Source organism: Crinia signifera, chromosome 3 (genome assembly GCF_055691185.1).
Source record: "Crinia signifera chromosome 3, ASM5569118v1, whole genome shotgun sequence".
Classification (NCBI taxonomy): Eukaryota; Metazoa; Chordata; class Amphibia; order Anura; family Myobatrachidae; genus Crinia; species Crinia signifera.
In genome coordinates, this window is record NC_139219.1 from 272,351,144 (window position 1) to 272,370,214 (window position 19,071).

General features: G+C 44.6%; 1 protein-coding gene across 2 annotated transcripts in view; it reads left to right on the top strand.

The window, feature by feature from the left end:
- The first annotated feature begins 767 nt into the window (after positions 1-767).
- Positions 768-19,071, top strand: part of LOC146064510 (putative serine protease K12H4.7) — a 39,622-nt gene continuing 21,318 nt past the window's right edge. The window contains exons 1-5 of one of the 2 annotated variants that reach the window (XM_083178061.1): positions 768-982; positions 7,642-7,823; positions 9,785-10,017; positions 11,592-11,727; positions 14,833-14,947. In XM_083178061.1, coding sequence (XP_083034187.1) covers positions 797-982; positions 7,642-7,823; positions 9,785-10,017; positions 11,592-11,727; positions 14,833-14,947 — 852 coding nt within the window. In that variant the 5' untranslated portion in view covers positions 768-796. Of the gene's footprint in view, positions 983-1,021; positions 1,169-7,641; positions 7,824-9,784; positions 10,018-11,591; positions 11,728-14,832; positions 14,948-19,071 lie in introns of those variants that run through there. The other variant, XM_083178063.1, reaches the window with a different exon arrangement.

Genomic DNA, 19,071 nt, shown 5'->3' on the forward strand with positions numbered 1-19,071 from the left:
GGTGTCTTGTCCGGGGGGATGCCTGTGATTGCTCACACCAGGGACATGGGGAAGGGGAGATTACAGCCTCCCCGTGTGGTCTGGACCGTTCCAGTTTTTATTACACCCCCGGACCATGCGGTGAGGCTGTATTCTCCCCCCTCTCCTCTCCCAGGTGACAGGTGCGAGAGCAGCCCCATCAGATGGAGCACCCCCGGACAGGACACCCCCGGACCGGATACTACAAGCTCCGGAATGCAGAGTTTTATGTCCAGTCCGGCATTCCGGTGTCTTATCCGATTCCGGATTTTACCCATACCCCTGTATTCTCCCCCCTCTCCTCTCCCAGGTGACAGGTGCGAGAGCAGCCTCATCAGATGGAGCACCCCCGGACAGGACACCCCCGGACCGGATACTACAAGCTCCGGAATGCAGAGTTTGATGTCCAGTCCGGCATTCCGGTGTCTTATCCGATTCCGGATTTTACCCATACCCCCATGCAAGTGCTAAATGTCCCAACCACTGTATGCCTCACCCCCCACCACTCGCGTATAAACTCTGCGTCTGCGCCGGCCTGCGTGAAGGGGAGGTTTGACACCGATCATGTGAACACATCAGCGGCCATAAGCCTACGTTACTCAGGCAGTACACACCTGTTCCCTGACCTAGCAGACAGCGACAGCAGAACACAGAGTCTGCCAGCTGCCATGCAATTACATAGTGCACTCACTGCATGCACACACAAGCTGAGCCTGAGGGGGAGGGGCGGTCAGCTGATAAATACTCACGTGACAGCGAGGCACGGAGATCATGTGACATGGCTCACACAGCGCTGCTGCCGCTGCTTCTAGGGGTCTCCTGGCTATTTTGCTGGTGCAATGGCCTCACACAGCGGAGGCTATATACCGAAAGCCCGGGCCCCGGGGTAGTGAGCGTGCAGGACCGCTGGTTTCTGCAGAGGCTGGATCACTTCTCCGGGGCTGACAGCCGGGTGTGGAAGCAGGCGAGTGATGGGGAGAGGGATTGGTGTACATGTGTGTGACCCTCCTAGTTACTGTTGCAGCAGCTCGACTGGAGATGTTCCGTGTCGATCATATACACTGGTGTCATGGAAGATGGTGTATTCGGCCATACCAGCTTTCTATTGGCCGCAGTGTAACTATGTGACCTGTGCTTTGGCTTATGCTCTGTAAGTATATGATAAATCTGTATGCCATACCTCCCAACATGACTCCCCCCTCCAGGAGGCACGCAATGCTCTGCTTCTGGGCCTTCCTGGTAATGTATGATTGCTGACATCTGTGTTGAAACCCCTTTCTTATCAATGAACCTGTTCACCACAGGTGATGTAATCATAAATTAAGAGGGAAGTCCAGGAGCAGAGCATTGTGTCCCTCCTGGAGAGGGTCATGTTGGGAGGTATGGTATTCTTGTATCTTTTTATGGGACTAAGTAAAAACCGGACCTGGACTAGACCTCACACTGCATTCCGGATCTTTTAGTGTCTTGTCTGGTGGGGTGCCTATGACGGAACCAGGTGGTTTCCACCATCAATGTCAAGCTTAAACAAATAGTTTAATTTTGCTTGTTTCCCCAAGGGGCCGGGACATGGAGCATAGCTCTACCCAGGAAACCGGTGAAGCCCTGCATGTCAAAATAGATGACTGTTGATCTGTTAAAACATTGATGGTCCATTGCATATTAATACACTGTAGTGTTCATTCTAGCGCCCGCTATCTTTGAAAACCCATTAAGTGCCTCTTCCCTGCCTGGGGTGTCTCTGTCTGCTGTAGTGCTTCTAGCACAGTGTGGTCTGTATATCAGCACTGATATGCAAGCCAGACCTGTGCTAGAAACACCACAGGAGACAGCGACACCCCAGGCAGGGAAGAGGAACCACATGGGTTTTCAAAGATAGCGGGTGCTAGAATGAACACTACACTATCAATGGCCAATTGTGCTTTTGCCACCAATGGTCATCCCTACTACTGACTGTCTCACTAGACCAGGGATGGGGATCCTTCGGCCCTCCAGCTGTTGTTGAATTTCACATACCAACATGTCCTGCAACAGTTTCAGGATTGCAAATGGCAAAACTGTTGCAAGGCATACTGGGATGTGTAGATCAACAACAGCTGGAGGGCCAAAGATTCTCCATCCCTGCACTAGACACTGTAGATCAGTGGTTCCCAACCTTGGTCGCCAAGTACCCACAACAGTACATGGTTTTTCCAGGTCTCCACACAAAATCACAAGTGAAATAATTGGCTCCACATTTGAATCTCTTAACATGTGTTGGTGAGTAATGAGTACACCTGTATCAGCCCAGCTATTTTCCCCATCATCGTGCACCATACACACTGGGCATAATTGCCCAGTGTTTATATACCTTAAGATTGATCACTCATGCACTACACCAGCGACATGTGCTGCGCGATCTGGCATGGTCAGTGTTCTCTCGTGAGAAAACAATGACTATATTTATACTGCGTGCGGTATTAATCTAGCCCGCTGATGGGGACTATGCATTGCCGTCGCTGTGGGGCCTAGATGCAAAGCCATCCATGCTTCATTTCTAAGTGATATAGTACGATTGCTTAGAAATAGGGCTACAATGGCCTGTGTAGAAGCTTACATTAACGGCTGTTAATGTATCTTTATTTTAATATTTTGTGTGGGGTGAATGGTCTGTGAAAAAAACACAAATGTTCCTTTAACCTGCCTCTGCTTGTTCTTGGTAACTGTCTGGAGCTATTTATCAGTACAATAAACAGTGCCTATTTGAGATCTGTGAATTAAGCTGGCCACATATCTATCCAGTCCCCTTGTTGATTAGGTTAATGCCCCCAATCGGCTGGCTTGACTTGCTGTTGACAGCTGTACACAATACAATACTGACATGAATTGTGAATATTAGTTATTGGTTGGGAGGTCTATCAAAGTCCAACAACTACTAAACTGTACATAAGGGTGCGAACACCTAATCACGACCATTGCAGAAGCTTTATAAGGCATTTATCCTACAGCTGGCCAAACATCAGGACAACCGGAGTTGTTAAACGACTTCTCTGGAATCCTCCAGGATACATGATAGATCTTGTGTGTAATTTCACACAAGATCTATCATAAGCAAGTCATTAGCAGCATCTTCAGATCTTACGTGATCTGAGGATAAATGTCATGGGCCATACATTGTACCAACACCTCATGATGTGCACTCAAAACACGCGCGCACACAAAATGCATCATACGACCCATCGTCCTCCTGCGTCAGGTCAATCTGATGTATGGCCAGCTTAATGCTCCTGTATCTGCACTGCATGCACACCTATACAATAAATGTCCATTATCCCAATACTGTCAGAATGGGCTGACAAGTGGTATGAGTATCAATGCATACATCTTCTAAACATATCAATGCAGTACAGCTTAGAAGATTTAATATACCTGCCAATAAACCATAATACAAATGGACAGAATATTCCTGCAATCATGGTGTAATAAAACCATAAAATCTAAGCACGGACCGCTCAGCGCACATAGCTGCGCACACGTAATCCACCTGTGATGTGTGCTGAGCACTGTTTTGCCTATGCTTGTAGGCAAAACGCTTCGCTCTGAGCAGGATAGACAGTTGTGTGGGACCACTCATCGCTATTAGGTGTACACATTGAGTGATCAGTGCTTCATTTCTAAGCAATCTCAGTTCGCATATCAATGAGGCTTAAATTGCTTAAGTAAGAGCAGGAAAAAGCACATGAGGGGAGAGAACCCTGCTGATGAGAGCTTATAGGGGGCAGACAGACTGACACAGATGTGGTAGACAGTGGTCACGGAACAGCAAGTTAGGTTGAGAGATGCCTTGGTTTGAAGTAGTGGGCCTTGAGAGCCCATTTTAAAGTTTTTGTGGTGAGTCTGATAGGGAGAGGTAGAGAATTCCGGGGGTAGGAAGCACCACGGCAAAATATTGGAGTGGGTTGAAGTAATGAGTTGACAGGAGAGGTAGCATGGTTTTGTGGTGCAAATAGGGTAGTGGGAGTGTAAAGGGAGCTATATGTACAGTAAATGGGAGAAGAATGGTTAAGGGCTTTGAGTGAGTGTAATCGGCAGACTGGACCCAGAGGGGGAGCACTTGCCATTTCATCTGCCATACTGTATGTACAGACATCTGAGGATGTCACTGATAGTGCACAGAAGCATGCATTGTCAACTACATACAGTACATTGCATTCCGCAGGGGAAGAATAGAATAGAATCAACTTTCTTGGCCATGTGTGCTTGCGCACACTAGGAATTTCTTGTGGATTTACAGTGCAGCATCAGCAGGGATGAAGGGAGGGGGGGGGGGGGGGGGGAGAGGCATTTTATACATTAAATTGAGACATTACACAGCTGGGAAACACATACCCGCCAAGCTGGGCAATGCCTAGGCTGCCATCAGAGGCGCCACTGGTCGCTGCAGCAGCCAGGGAGGTAACAATATAAGCAGGGACAGTACAATTATCACACAGGGAACATGTACCCGCCGAGCTACACAGCGCCTAGGCAGCCATCAGCGGCTCCACTGGTCGCTGCAGCAGCCAGGTAGGTAACAGTATAAGCAGGAACAGTATAGTTATCACACAGGGAACACATACCCGCCGTGCTGCACAGCGCTTGGCAGCCATCAGCGGCACCACTGGTCGCTGCAGCAGCCAGGTAGGTAACGGTATGAGCAAAGACAGCACAGAGATAGCAGAGACAGTACAGTTATCACACGGGACACGGGGTTACATATGGGTTTTGAGGACCGAGGTTGAGAACCACTGGTCTAGAGCAGTGGTCTTCAATCTCAATTGGGCATGAGCTACTCGAGACAAAATAAACCTGAAGAGCTACTAAAAATTGACTGTGTCCTGCAGTAAGGCTTTACCTGCTTGTTTCCATGGGTTAATGCTCGCTGCCAGGGGGTTACATGGAATCAACGCTGGGTACTTCCAGATAACTCTGCAGCGCTGTGCTACCTGGATCGCTGCAGCAAGCTACCAGTAGCAACCATGATTTCTACATAGACGGGGGAATTGGGATATTGCTGCTATGTCATTCACTAGTGGCTCCCGGCGCGGCTGTACAACCCATACATACAGCACGATGCTCCAATATATCTTCAGATATATTGGGCATCAGCTGTGTTGCACAGTTGACGCAAAAAAAATATATATCATTTTATAATATATGTATACCAGGTGATAGCTGACTCCAGTCCTCGAGAGCTACTAACAGTTCGTGTTTGACGCTAAAATCAAAATGATTTAAAGAAAGCTGCAAATGCTCTTTGGTAACTTATGCCCCTTTCAGACCGCACTTTTTACCCGTTATTTTGCAGTTTTTTACAGTTTTAAAATGGTAATTTGTGCAGTCTGAAAGGTGCACAGTGAATTTACCGGTTCTATTGAACTGGTATTTCTAAACGGTAATAAAGCAGGGTCCTACCCGTTTCAGACCGTTTTTTTTTTTTCATCCACGGTTTTCTATGGGTTAAAACCGGTTCAGTGTTGTGAAGGAACAAAAACTGCATTGAAATACCATTTAAAGACATGCGGTGTGAAAGGAGTTTTTAGCTGGCAGACCTGTTTTTAGAAAAGTTTTAAAATATTTGGTAAAAGCCAGTTTTGCGGTCTGAAAGCAGCATTATTATGTTATTTCCCAGGCATACTAAAGTACTAATGTGGCGCGGCTGGTGTACAGGGGTTAGCAAACTTTTCAGAATATTATATTCTGGCTAAATGGTTATCAAACAGAAGCTCCTTTACTTTTTGATGACCACTAGAGGTCCTGCAAAGTCAAATTGTAGCTAAACTAATTTTAAGCTACATCGCTCCATTTTTTTTTTTTGTAAAGTTTCTTTTAATATGTATTTCTGTTTTGTTTCCTCTGTTTTTACGATGTATAGAAGAAGAATTTAAGAAATGTATAAGAATAAATGGGCCTGATTTAGTTCCCACAATGTTGATTGCGGATGCGGTGGAGCAATGTTTTGCTACTCCTGCCAAAGCTGTAGTGGATTAGTGATGGCTTATACACAGAGGGTTTTGTAAAGCAAGTTACAGGTAGGGGGGTACTTTTTAGCGAGGTAGAAATGGCGAGGTTTGCCACTATATGCAGCGGACTTCTCGGAGGGCGAGAATTTCCCTGGAACAGAATACTGTGAGTGGTCGGTGAGGGGGTTAGATTGCGAGGGTGGCTTGTTCCTGTGTAGTTCAACAACAGGCAGAGCGTCAAGGTTCGCCATCACTGCTATATGAGTTATGTATAACCGCCAGTTGTTTTCAGGTCTGATGATTTGGAGCACAAGGTATAGAATATAGGCTTTTAAATGGAGTTATCTACACTACCAATTTGGTAAATGATCCAGAGACTCACAACAATTTTCCCACAGCTGTTTGTAGGCTCATAATGTGTAGTGTGATGGTCAGAAAGGCCCATACACACTGGCTGATCTTGAGCTGAAAGCAGCTTCGTTTTGCCATTTGAGCTGCTTTCCGCTCAAAAGCCGCTGTGTGTGTGTGTGTGTGTGTGTGTGTGTGTGTGTGTGTGGCGCGGTGGTGGTGGTGGTGAGTGCTGATGTGCACTGGTATTGCCACTAGATGAGTGATAAAGTGGACTCTTTCCATTGCATCCTGCGATGCACACACTTTGGGCCTTATTTTGGTTCATTCTTTCTGACAAAATCCTTCTTAGATGGACAAAACCATGTGCACTGCAGGGGGGCAGATGTAACATGTGCAGAGAGAATTAGATTTGGGTGAGTAATTTTGTTTCTGTGCAGGGAAAATACTGACTGCTTTATTTTTACACTGCGATATAGATCTCACTTTGAAGTAAAACCCCACCCAAATCTAATTCTCTCTGCACATGTTACATCTGCCCCACCTGCAGTGCACGTGGTTTTGCCCATCTAAGAAGGATTTTGTCAGAAAGAATGAACCAAAATAAGGCCCTTGGTGTGCATGCACACTGGGCATTTTTTAGCCCAGCAATTTTTTTTTTTTCTTTTTTTTTTTTATAGTGACATGGGAGAAAAGGAACTGTTCTTGATTCAGAAGCAGTCGTAATGTACTTGTTTGCGCAACAGAGATTAGTTTGGACTCTATATGCATGGCAATTAGCGACAGAGGATGCAGTGAGGATTTACATCATTGCAGCAGTCAGGTCCGGTGAGACTCTGCTAGCTGTATACAGAGTGCTACAATGCAGTGTGCTTAGCGTACAGGCTTAGTCACGCACACACCAAATGAGTCGGCACAGTCTCCTTATGCGTCACCCATTGTCTCTGCTCCTGTGCACACCTATGGCAACTGCTCTTATGCTATCTGTATGTTCCGAGATTTTATATTTTTAACCTTTCATAGATTCTCTGCTGTTGCTTGAACAGCTTTGTACTATCTGCACTTTTTTCTTTATCTGATATAACAATGAACTCCTCTAAAGTTAAAAGTTCTTGTTCTCCAATCCAGACCCAACACACACACACTTTTTTTTTCAGACTTTTTTTTACCCATAATTTTTGTTTTTTTATTTGTCATATTCAATTCAAAAATGGAAAGAAATGTGGTTACATAATACAATGGTGGTTAATTGTTTTGTATACATTATTAAACAAGGTTGCATTTTGTTCTGCAGCGATATTTTGTGAACGACACCTTCACACAGAGTAGCGGCCCTGTATTCCTGATGATTGGAGGGGAAGGTGCTGCCAATCCGGGTTGGATGACAGCTGGTACATGGATAACTTATGCAGAGAAGATGGGGGCCCTCTGTCTGCTACTGGAACATAGGTTTTATGGCAAAAGTCAACCAACCAAGTAAGAATAAAGATGGGGCATAAGAAAAAAAGTAGGATAGTAACTTTTATGTTTTCTGCATATTTTATACTTCCTATTATGTGCGTTTGTACTGCTGATTTATCATTTGCTATACCACATACCTATTATTTCTAAATGTCAAATCTCATTATTTTGGCTCTTTACCCTGGTATGTGTTTCTCAGTCATCTTGGCCATACACTCCTGATAAATATCTAATAGCAGTAAAAAAACCGATGCTGTTTGGAAATTGGTTCTAGGACCTTAATGATGGGGGTGGGGGGTGGCGGGAAGGGTTCATCCAATAGGCAGGTACGTCAGCCATTCCCCATCCTGGCATGCCTGCATCAGGGGTTCGGGATATCCAACATATTGGAAAACCTATACTCGACATATCTAAGTGGAAAATCTTTGGGTCGGATTTGAAAGATCGCTGATCTGATTCGGGGAATTGGACAGTTTTCTACATTTGTATGCTTTTATGCCTAGTGGATGTGTCTAGTTGTGTTGCAATTGCAAAGTGGGAGTATTTCTCTGTGTGCCCTCCTGTTGCATTAAGCTGGGATCTGTAATGTACTTCTGGCAATAATTCAGAATGGCTCCACCTGTCTAGTATCCAACAAAGATGGGTAGAGATCTTCTGTTTTACAGTATATTATTGGTGGGCTGGACTTCACACCCTAATTCTAAACCTACAAGGTGCTACCATACTAAGACTTGTACACTGTAGAGTCATACTAAAACACTTTACCATAAACACTGCAGTTAACGTGGAGTAAAATTGAGGTTCTTAGCATCATTTTTGGTCCAGATAATATGTTCCCACCTACCATGGTAACTTCATTGTTTTGGGTCCCTAACATTACTATGGTTCAAGTCCAAAGTATTGCACCCACCTTGTCCCTTCCAATGCCGGCCCAGCATGCAACCCAACCAACCCAAGGCATCACACTAGTAACAACTAGATATTTACTTGTTTAACAGGTGTTACATTCATAAGAAGTAGCAGCTCCGTACATAGGGGAGAAGTAATTGGTGTGTTACATTAGTACATAGCGGTTTTGGTCCTCCGCCTCAAGTGTACATAAAATAGACTATATGGGGCTTCATTCATGGCAATGTAGGGAACCCACCTGATGAGGTCACTTACCTGTGATAAGCTGGCCCATATATTATCTATTCTAGATAGACTATTATAATTTCTCTCAATGTCAGTGTTGTTAAGCTGACCATTCAACTAAAGTTTTTTTGTCCATTCTGGATGGTTGCAGCAAAAATCTGGTAAAGGGACACTGTCATTAGGTCTACCCTGTTTAGGTCTATGTGCATTGGTTTGACCATTGAAGGCCGGCAGGGCTTAGGCTGACAAGGCAAAGGTCAACAGGGTTGGAAGGTCGACAATGGCAAGGTTGACATCAAAAGGTCGTCATGAGTTTTTCATGTGTTTTTTGGTATTTCATGCCCTACCATCCACTACGGCGTGGTGGGAGAATGTAATAGTGTGCCCGAAACATGGCAAGTACACGTTCACAGTGTCGGCTCTGTCAATATTAAGGACAAAAAATGTGAAAAACCTATCGACCTTGCCATTGTTGACCTAATGCTTGCGGCGTCTTTCCAACCCTGACGATCTTGGCCATTTTGTTATTTCAGGTGTTGCCCTAAGCCCTGTCGACCTACAGTGGTCGAACCAATACATGTCAACCTAAATTGGGATGACCACTGGTGACATATGGGTGCAAATGCAGAAACCTTATATTACCAGATTTTTGCTCCAACCAGATTGGACAATAAATCTTTAGGCTAATCCGTATGGCCAGCTCAAGAGTGTACACCTGCATTTCCTGTGGGTTTTTTTTTCTCGAGTTGGTGTCTTGTTCTGTTATTTGTGTACAGTGGGCATTAAATAGCATCTATCTAATAGTTACGGCATTAGTCATATACTTTTGTTCTTCCCTATAGAGATATGAGCTTGCAAAATCTACGTTACCTGAGCAGCCAGCAAGCCTTGGCAGACCTTGCCCACTTCCAGACTGTGATGACTGAGAAACTGGGCTTAAGCACACGGAAGTGGATTGTGTTTGGAGGATCCTATCCTGGGTGTCTTGCAGCATGGTACAGAATAAAGTACCCTCATCTGGCCCATGCAGCAGTAGCTAGCAGTGCGCCGGTTAAAGCTGTAATCAATTTTCCAGGTAAGTGCAACATGCATCCATGACCTGAGCAACTGTAGTAACCTACCAATACCCAACCACCGTGTAGAGCGATAAAGAAGAAACTAAAGGGGCATACTCATATAGAGATCTGTGCTAAGCAATTTTGCTAAGCGTCAAGATCTCCCATGGAGAGCACATACACACGCAGAGATTTGTGCTAAGCAATTATGCTTTAGTAATGACTACCGTTGTGCACGAGCTAAGTGATTTGGAAAACATGGACTGTTGGTAGATTTCGGGACCTGTTTGGCCAACCCTACTTTAGGATATAGGCACTGATGAATGTGCACGTCTTTGTTTAATAGATCCATCAACCTGTAGAGCCCTGACAAACCTGTGTGTGTGTGGGGGGGGGGGGGGGGGGGGGAGGGGGTAGTTTTCTTAAGTGCTTGCGTGCAGCTTGTTGTACTCTCATTCAAGATGGTATCATGACTGTACAAACCATCAGCCTCTTATGTAACGAGTCCTTAGGAAATCGATTTAATTTCAGTCTTGGCATGATGACTTGTCATGTGTTTTTGTTTCTTCTTTGCAACTTTAATTTTGGAAACCTAATTTCACCATTCGTTCCAGTCGTAGGTTTTATTTGCCAGTGTGCCAAATGAAATGCGGGCAGCACTTCCTGTGCAGCTGAACCAAGTCATTGTTCAGTCAGGATAGCACAGAGACCCATTACAGTTGAGCACTTGTTAGTCACTGCTGCTCCTAAAAACTAAGCTCTGACCTGCACAGAATTTTAATTGATGTTTTTTTTGACAGAAGAGTCCAGATGACCCTTTATTTGCCAAACCCCATAATCACTGCCAGTACGGTCTTTTGTGCTTTACCATAGTCAACTGTCTCATCAAGAGTCCACCAGATAATAATCGGTTACATCCTGAAGGATGTTCGCCCCACACAGACCAGACATATTACGATTATATACAAGGCAGAGTTGCTTCCACTACTTTCTAGATACTTTATTTGCAAGAAATAACATTACCTCCTTTGTCTCACCCATTATCTCTAGGCCCTATTATTATATATCTGAGTTGGCCATTAATTGTAATTCCTTCACCGTATACTGAGAACAAGGCCAGCCCAGAGGGCGCAACAGGCCAGTAAACATCTGATTTTATAGTACTTGCTGAAGCATTTAATGCTGTCTAAAAAGCAAGATTCTATAAAATATTAAAAGATCGATAGAATCTCATCTGTTTTAACCATATGAATTGTGATATTTATGTTTATTATACTACGTTATATTTTTACAATTGCATTGAAAGTTTAATCATCAGTGTGCTCTCTTAATTGTATTTTAAGGTTATAAAATACCTTCTTAATATGTATAACATCAATTATTACAAAATACAGAAGTCTGCTTCATAACGTTAATGGAGCTACATAGAATTTAATAGTGGTTTGGAACCTTGACTGGATCTTATTTGCATAGAAGTAAAGTACCAGCACAGTGTATTGTAGCAACATGAATGAGTTCTTCTTCTATTCTCCCATGAAGTGGAATGCATTCTAGTATTGTAGCCTCACACTGCTGTCCACTCTTCCTTTTGTAGAGTACCTAGAAGTTGTGCAGGCCTCTTTGGCTCAGAATTGCTCAGATTGCCCCAGGACTATTAAATTGGCTTCAGACACTTTGATAGAACTGCTGGTTTATAAAGAGAATTATGAGAAAATTACAAAGGATTTCAAGTAAGTTGATGTTTTATAATTCATTGTTGGTAGGTGTGAAAAGGAGTACTGTTTATTTGTGAGTGTGGACTATGGTTTATGGTACAGCGGCCGACCATGCCTAGTCAAACCCATCTAGTTAGACGCCTAAAGATAGTCGACGGCGTAACGAAAATTAGATGCAAGTGTTAGGACGACGGGAGCAGGATCGACCATCACAAGCTCAACGTGAGTTTTTCACGTATTTTTTATTTTGGTGGCTATGTCAACATGGACTCCAAATAAGTACAGTATCCCCCTCGCATGGCTCGCGGCTAAGTACACTATTATAATCTAACGCTATGCCCACTTGGATGGTAAGTATGAGCCAAGTTGGTCTACCTTGTCTGTCGATCATGTTCTTGTCGACCTAATGCTCGTGTCTTAACTTTCGTTACTGTTGATCTAGACTGTCTACTATAGTTAGGTGTCTAACTAGATGTGGTTGACGTAGACCCTACCAATCTGCATTTGTGCTGCAAACACATTCAACTAAAGGGGGTTCTTATCACTGGTTGCTTCATATCTCCTCTCGGTGTATTCTGTTTATTAATGTGAATGATGGGGTTTGTATCATTGGGTCGACTTGCAGGAAAGTTGACAGGGTCATTAGGTTGACATGGGGAAGGTCGACATGTGGTTTTTCCCTTTTTTTTTTTTTTTTTTTTTTTTTTTTTTTTCACGAATTTCTACAGAGTCGACATTTCCACTGACCCCTAGCATCATAATCCCTCGCATGGCTCGCTGCGCACTATTATATTCTCCCACCACGGCCTAGTGGATGGTAGGGCATGAAATACTGCCGGCTCAAAATATGAGGAAAAACCCCATGTCAACCTTAGGGAATAGAATGGATGAAAATCATGTGAATATTATTCTATTCCAACTCCAAAAAATGGAGATTTCACGGCCAAACCTGTTAACGTTTGGCATGCAATGATACGTTGCAGAAGATTGAATTACCCCCCTTAGTTTCTGTGCAGAAAATATGGAGTTAATCCAATGTAAACACTGGCACTATTTATTTCTGTAAAACCTATTTTAGCACCGTTCTGAACTGTAATAAGGGAAATGCTTACCGTTGTTACATAGCTGACCTGTGGTTTCTGGAAATGTCTGAGGCTGGTTTATATTGCCAGTAAATAAAATCATGTAATCTGTTGTATTTACACAAGACTATAATCTGCTCTTGGATGTGTAATATATTTTCATCCTGTCGCACCCAGGTAAGTGTCTCACTTGGCTGGTAGCGCCGGCACAACACACACAACTGGTTTATGATTAAGAGTGCTCTGCAGCATTGGTAAAGTTTCCATACTAGAGTAACATTGGAGAGTAAAATGTTTCAGCACTATTAATAATCACCACCTTGTTAATCCGTGTTCTGTTACTACAAGCACAGTCTAGTAAACCAGGGGTGGGGAACCTTTTTTGTGCCAAGGGCCATTTGTATTGAGAAAAAATCCTTCAGGGGCCATAAGTAAAAATTTCTCTTACAAATTGTCCTGCTGCAGCCGTCTCACGCTCCGGCGGCTGCGCTGAATAGGACTGACAGCCTCCGGCTGCTGTTGATTAAGAGGAATCTTGCGAGAACTACCGACCTCTTGCGAGAATTCCCCTGTACTTGACTGCCGGGCAAGTGGGAGGGCCACTCAGACCGGCTACGGGGGTCCGCATACGGCCCTCGTGCCTGAGGTTCCCCACCCCTGTAGTAAACCTACACATGTTCGGGACCTGTTGTTGTGCACAGGTAAATAGTGGCATTTTCCATAGTTTGCAAATAGATTGTAGCTTCCACTTGTGTATTGCAGGTTAGAAAATTAGACTGGCATCTGTTTCTTGTACATTGTTTCATTAACCATTATTCATATATCCATTCATATGATTAAGAATGTGATCTGTCACAAGAAAGAAAGGGGTATATCTGAGCTGTTCTCAAACAGGTGATTCTGCTGCCCACTTCAGTTTTAGTAAGTTTTCCCCTACCGCCTAGTTTAGTCTACAAAGCTAAAAGCAGTAGTGCTGCTGAAGTGTGTGTGTGTGTGTCTCTATATATGCAGATGTAGAATGCTATATACTGTATGTACAACCTGTGTCACTATGTTAAATTTTATTTCCGTTATATAGGATGATAAAATGTTTAATACAACTCAATGGCTTGACTATTTATTTACAGCTATTTATAAAGCTCGCACATATATAGCGCACACATTCTGCAGTGACTACAGAGAACATTTCACATCAGTCCCTGCCCCAATGCAGCTTACAATTATTGGGACAGATGTATTAACCAGCGCTGCACTTAAAGCTGGTTAACTGGGGGGGGGGGGGGGGGGGGGGGGGGAGATAATGTTTTACTTTTAATGCATGATCAGTGCACCTACACTGATACAGCACATAGGTCCCCCCCCCCCCCCCACAGATAGTAATACAGCAAATAGACCCCCCAGATAATACAGTACCTAAGTCCCCCACCCCTATAATAATACAGAAAATACCCCCCTCCCCAGATAATACAGCACATAGGTCCCCTCCCCCCACATATAATACGGCATATAACCCACCAACCCCCACAAAAAATACAAATAAATAATACAGCACATGGTCATTAACCCACCACCGCTGCATGTTCAAAGCAGCAGCAGGCAGCCAGGAAAGCAGTGATGGAGACTTAAACCAAAAAGAGCCAGTCACTGCCTGACCTGTTGCTGCTCAGTACTGTAGTAGCAGCGCTGGATCCGGCTTTCAGTGTAGGGGGGCTCTGGCTGGCTTTAGGACCCTGTGTTGAGGCTAGATGGTGTGGTGCCGGCAGTCCCTCCTCCCTGTTGCCCAAATATTTGTGTGCAGCTAAATGAGTGCGGGGGGTGCAGTCATTAGGACACCACCCGCATGCACGCCTATGTTCTCTCATGTTAACTAATATAAAATGATGCTTAAGCCACATGATTGGCTGGAATACTATTTAGCATTCGGAACAGGTAATGAGAATATAACTCCCTGCCTCTCTGTTTTACGTGGAAACCACAACTTTAATGCATGTTTAGCTATTACAGTTTTTTCTGTTTTTCTTTTTTCTTCCCCTTTTAGTTTATGTAAGCCTTTGACTATAAGCTCAAAAATGGACTTCGCCTACTTCCTTGATACGATTGCTGAATATGTCATGGATGTAGTTCAGTATAACAATGACAACAGAGATTTTGAGGTAACATTTTATTGTTATTGCTTGCTGAGACTGGCTTCTATAATTGACTGCTATGGGCAACTTGTGCACTTCACTCTAAAAAAAAGTTTTGATACATTTCCCCCTTTACTAAGAATAGTGTTTGCTGCTCAAAATACAGTATTTACTAACCATCTGATTTTTATCCTTCAGTAGAACTCCAACATTGTCACCGGTCAGATTAGACCTATACAATAGACTCTGCTGTCCATCAGTAGCTGACTAAAGACCCATACACTCTAGAAGATTATCTTTCCAATCTGGCTGGCTGCAATGAAAATCTAGAATTTTTTGGTAGCAAATGACAATTGACCATTTACTCCTAAACATGGAAAACACCCAAATTGGCCCTACAGGCAAATTGGTCAATTTAAGACCTATACACACTAGAAGATATGAAAGATGAAGGATATTGGTGAACAATTTCCCTTGAGCTGATTTATGAAATATATTGCGTATCCACAACGAATGATGGGTGCAAACTGCATGATCAATATTGGCAGACTGGGGTGAGGTGAGGGGGGGGGGGGGGGAGCAGACGGTGGATTGTAATTTGTTCCCAGAAATGTCCAGATTTTCATTCCAACCACCCAGATTGGAAAGATAATCTTCTAGTGTGTATAGGCCTTTAGGGCCAGATGCATTAAGCTTCAAAAGTGATAAAATGGAGAGCGATAAACAACATAACAATCAGCTCCTGCCTGACATTTTTTAAACCCTGTCTGTGACATGGAAGTTAGGTTGTTTATCACTTTTGAACCTTAGTGCATCTGACCCCATAGCGCACATTTCTTCTCTAATAGCGCACATTTCTTCTCTAATAGAGCACATTTCTTCTCTAATGGACAAAATTATGTACACTGCAGGAGAGACCACTGTAACATGCAGAGTTGGGTGTTATTTTGTTTCTGTGCAGCGCAAATACTGGCTGCTTTATTTTTACACCGCAATATAGCTATCAGTTTGAACACACATCACACAGTGAATAGAAGTGGCTCAAAGGGAAATCCGAATTATTAAAAAGCCAATGGTATGAGAGAATGTAGAAAGTTCTGGTGTCCAGTTTGTGAAAACTGACTTTGGGTAAACCGTTGAGAAAACAAAAGAAGGGATGTGTGTGTGTGTGTGTGTGTGTGTGTGTTTTTTTTCCCCCGCATTCCAGTCTTTTTCTGATGTAGGACAGTTATACTAGATGAGCTGGGCAAGTCTGGCTGGCAGATAGAATCATCTGAGGTCACACTTTGGTTTGAGATGGTTGTTTTGGTGATGCAGTGTGTTTTTTTTTTTTTTTTACTAAAAATGAATCTTGATCACTATGCAGTGTGACTAGGAGACTACGTCGCACACAGTGTCATATATCAAATTTATCGGCTGTCCCCCAGTGCGTCGTAGTCTAATTGCATTGCAAAAAAGATACGTGCGGTTAGAAGATTCTCATGCAACGGGCTGTTTGGTGTGACTACAGCTATGTGACTAAAGATGTTTGAAGACACCTTTGCAACGAAATGATCGCTTTTTTTTTTTTCTCTATCATTCTTATGGGATACAGGGAGTCGTTCATAACCATGAGGAAAAGAGCTTATCCGAAGGAGACAGGCACATATAAAAATTTATACAGGGTGTACTGGCTCCTCCCCTCTGCTCCCCTCCCTCTAGCCTCAGTTTGAGAACTGTGCCTCAGGAGAAGCACAGATCAGGAAGAGCTCCAGAGAGTTTTATCTTCTGTTTTATTTTCTTTATTATTTTGGGGCTGCTGTTTGGACTTAACAGCAGTCCTGCGTCGTGGGAGACTAGGGGAAGGGTTCAGCTGCTGGCCACTTCAAGGTACCGAGCTGTCCCTGCCACAGGACCACCGTCCTGAGTGGGTGATGTTACCGCGGGCATTGCGCTGCAGCGCGCACACCCCTGGCACGCCGCACACCCCTAGTCCAGTCTGAAGACGTCAGTGGTGAGTATTACTCCGGGGTCCCCCGCCGTGGGGTCCCCGGGTTATTGTGCGGCAAGATGGCGGCGGTATGGCGGTGCCCTGCATAGGGACCGCGTAACCCCCTGCCTACACTGAGACAGGGTACAGTTCCTGTTTTGTCCAGGGCAGCTACCAAAGAGGTTTGGACATTACCCAATGTCAGTCTCAGTATAAAACGCAGGTAAGCTCCGGCGCCATTACGCTGGGCGGAGCTTACCCAGAGTGAGACCAGCTCTGTGAGGGCGCCAAAACCTGCTTCCTGCTTCTTCCCTGGCTGCTGGAAACGCCATTGTACTGCTCCAGACACTCCTCAGCGGTGTGGATCAGAGGGAATCTGCTTGCAGAGACAGCTTCAGGTTTTCAGCGCTTGTGTACTTGTGTACTTGTGCACTTGCCTGCTTACACTGTAAAGTACTGTTATTAATTACTGTACTGTATTACCAGCTCTTCTAATCGGAGAGCTAGGGTACAGTTCCTGTTTTGTCCAGGGCAGCTACCAAAGAGGTTTGGACATTCCCCAATGTCAGTCTCAGTATAAAACGCAGGTAAGCTCCGGCGCCATTACGCTGGGCGGAGCTTACCCAGAGTGAGACCAGCTCTGTGAGGGCGCCAAAACCTGCTTCCTGCTTCTTCCCTGGCTGCTGGAAACGCCATTGTACTGCTCCAGACACTCCTCAGCGGTGTGGATCAGAGGGAATCTGCTTGCAGAGACAGCTTCAGGTTTTCAGCGCTTGTGTACTTGTGCACTTGCCTGCTTACACTGTAAAGTACTGTTATTAATTACTGTACTGTATTACCAGCTCTTCTAATCGGAGAGCTAAGGTTATCAGGTGTATTGGTCTCCTCCATTATCCTCTGTACACCACCCCACTGGCTTGTTAAGCTGTACAAGATCAGATAAGGCTACACATAGTATTTATCTGGTTAATTTCACACTGCATATCCACTGTGTGTGCGCGCTGTGTGAGGGGAGACTGTTTGTTTGTCACAATGGTGAGGAAACTTACATGTATGGTGTGCAGTGATAAGTTTGTGCCAGCATCTTCATCACAGGTTACTTGTGAGCCATGCATGTCCCCACAAAGTACTGGGGTCCCCCCACAACTAACTGGGCAGCAAAGTAGCACACAGGACAGCTCACAGGAGCCAGCCTGGGCTACAGGTATAAAAACCATGCTTGAAACTGTGACTACACAGTTAACTGCTACTGCAGCACAGACCCAGAGAGTACAAAGGGAGCTGGCTATCCTCTCTGCCAGAGTGGATGTAATTACTCCCACCCCTGGGGATACTCGTAAGAGAAAGGCCCCCTCTCAAACCCCTGATTCCGGGGCTGACGATGGGGATGATGATGATGATGTGGATGATGCAGACGCAGGTGATGACGAGCCTGATGCTTCACAGTCACTACTGCGGGGCACAGAGCCATTGATTATGGCAATCAGGGAGGTGTTGGACCTTCCCTTAGCTGAATCCACAGCAGGGGATGCCTTCTTTGCTACTCAGAAAAAGCAACAGGTGGTTTTCCCTGAGCAGGCTGACCTGGAAAGTACATTAAAGTCAGCGTGGAATAACCCAGAAATGAGGTTTAAAGTGGCTAAAAAGTTTAAGTCCACGTTTCCCTTTGATCCTGAGGGACGTAAGGTGTGGGAGGAGCCGCCAGAGGTTGATTCTTCTGTGTCTCGCTTAGCCAAAAAAATGGTACTCCCAGTACCAGGGTCGTCTTTACTAAAAGACACCACGGACAGAAAGGTTGAAAACACTTTGAAGTCCATTTTTACTGCTAGTGGCGCGTGTCAGCGTCCTGTATTAGCTAGTTGCTATATGGCCAAGTCCATATACACGTGGGCCTCCCAGATCCAGGAAGGTCTTCTGGGCGACATGACAGTAGCACAGGTGTCTGAGAAATTACACCATATTCAGGACACTGCTAAAGTTCTGTGTGAAGCGCAGAAGGAGTTAGGAGCCATTAACGGCCGTAACTCAGCCATGGCAGTGTCAGGGCGCAGATCCCTCTGGCTCCGGCAGTGGGTAGCTGACGCTGACTCCAAAAGGAGTGTAGAAAACCTCCCCTTCACAGGTGGCAGGTTATTTGGGAGTGATTTAGACGAATTAATCTCTAAAGCCACGGCGGGAAAGT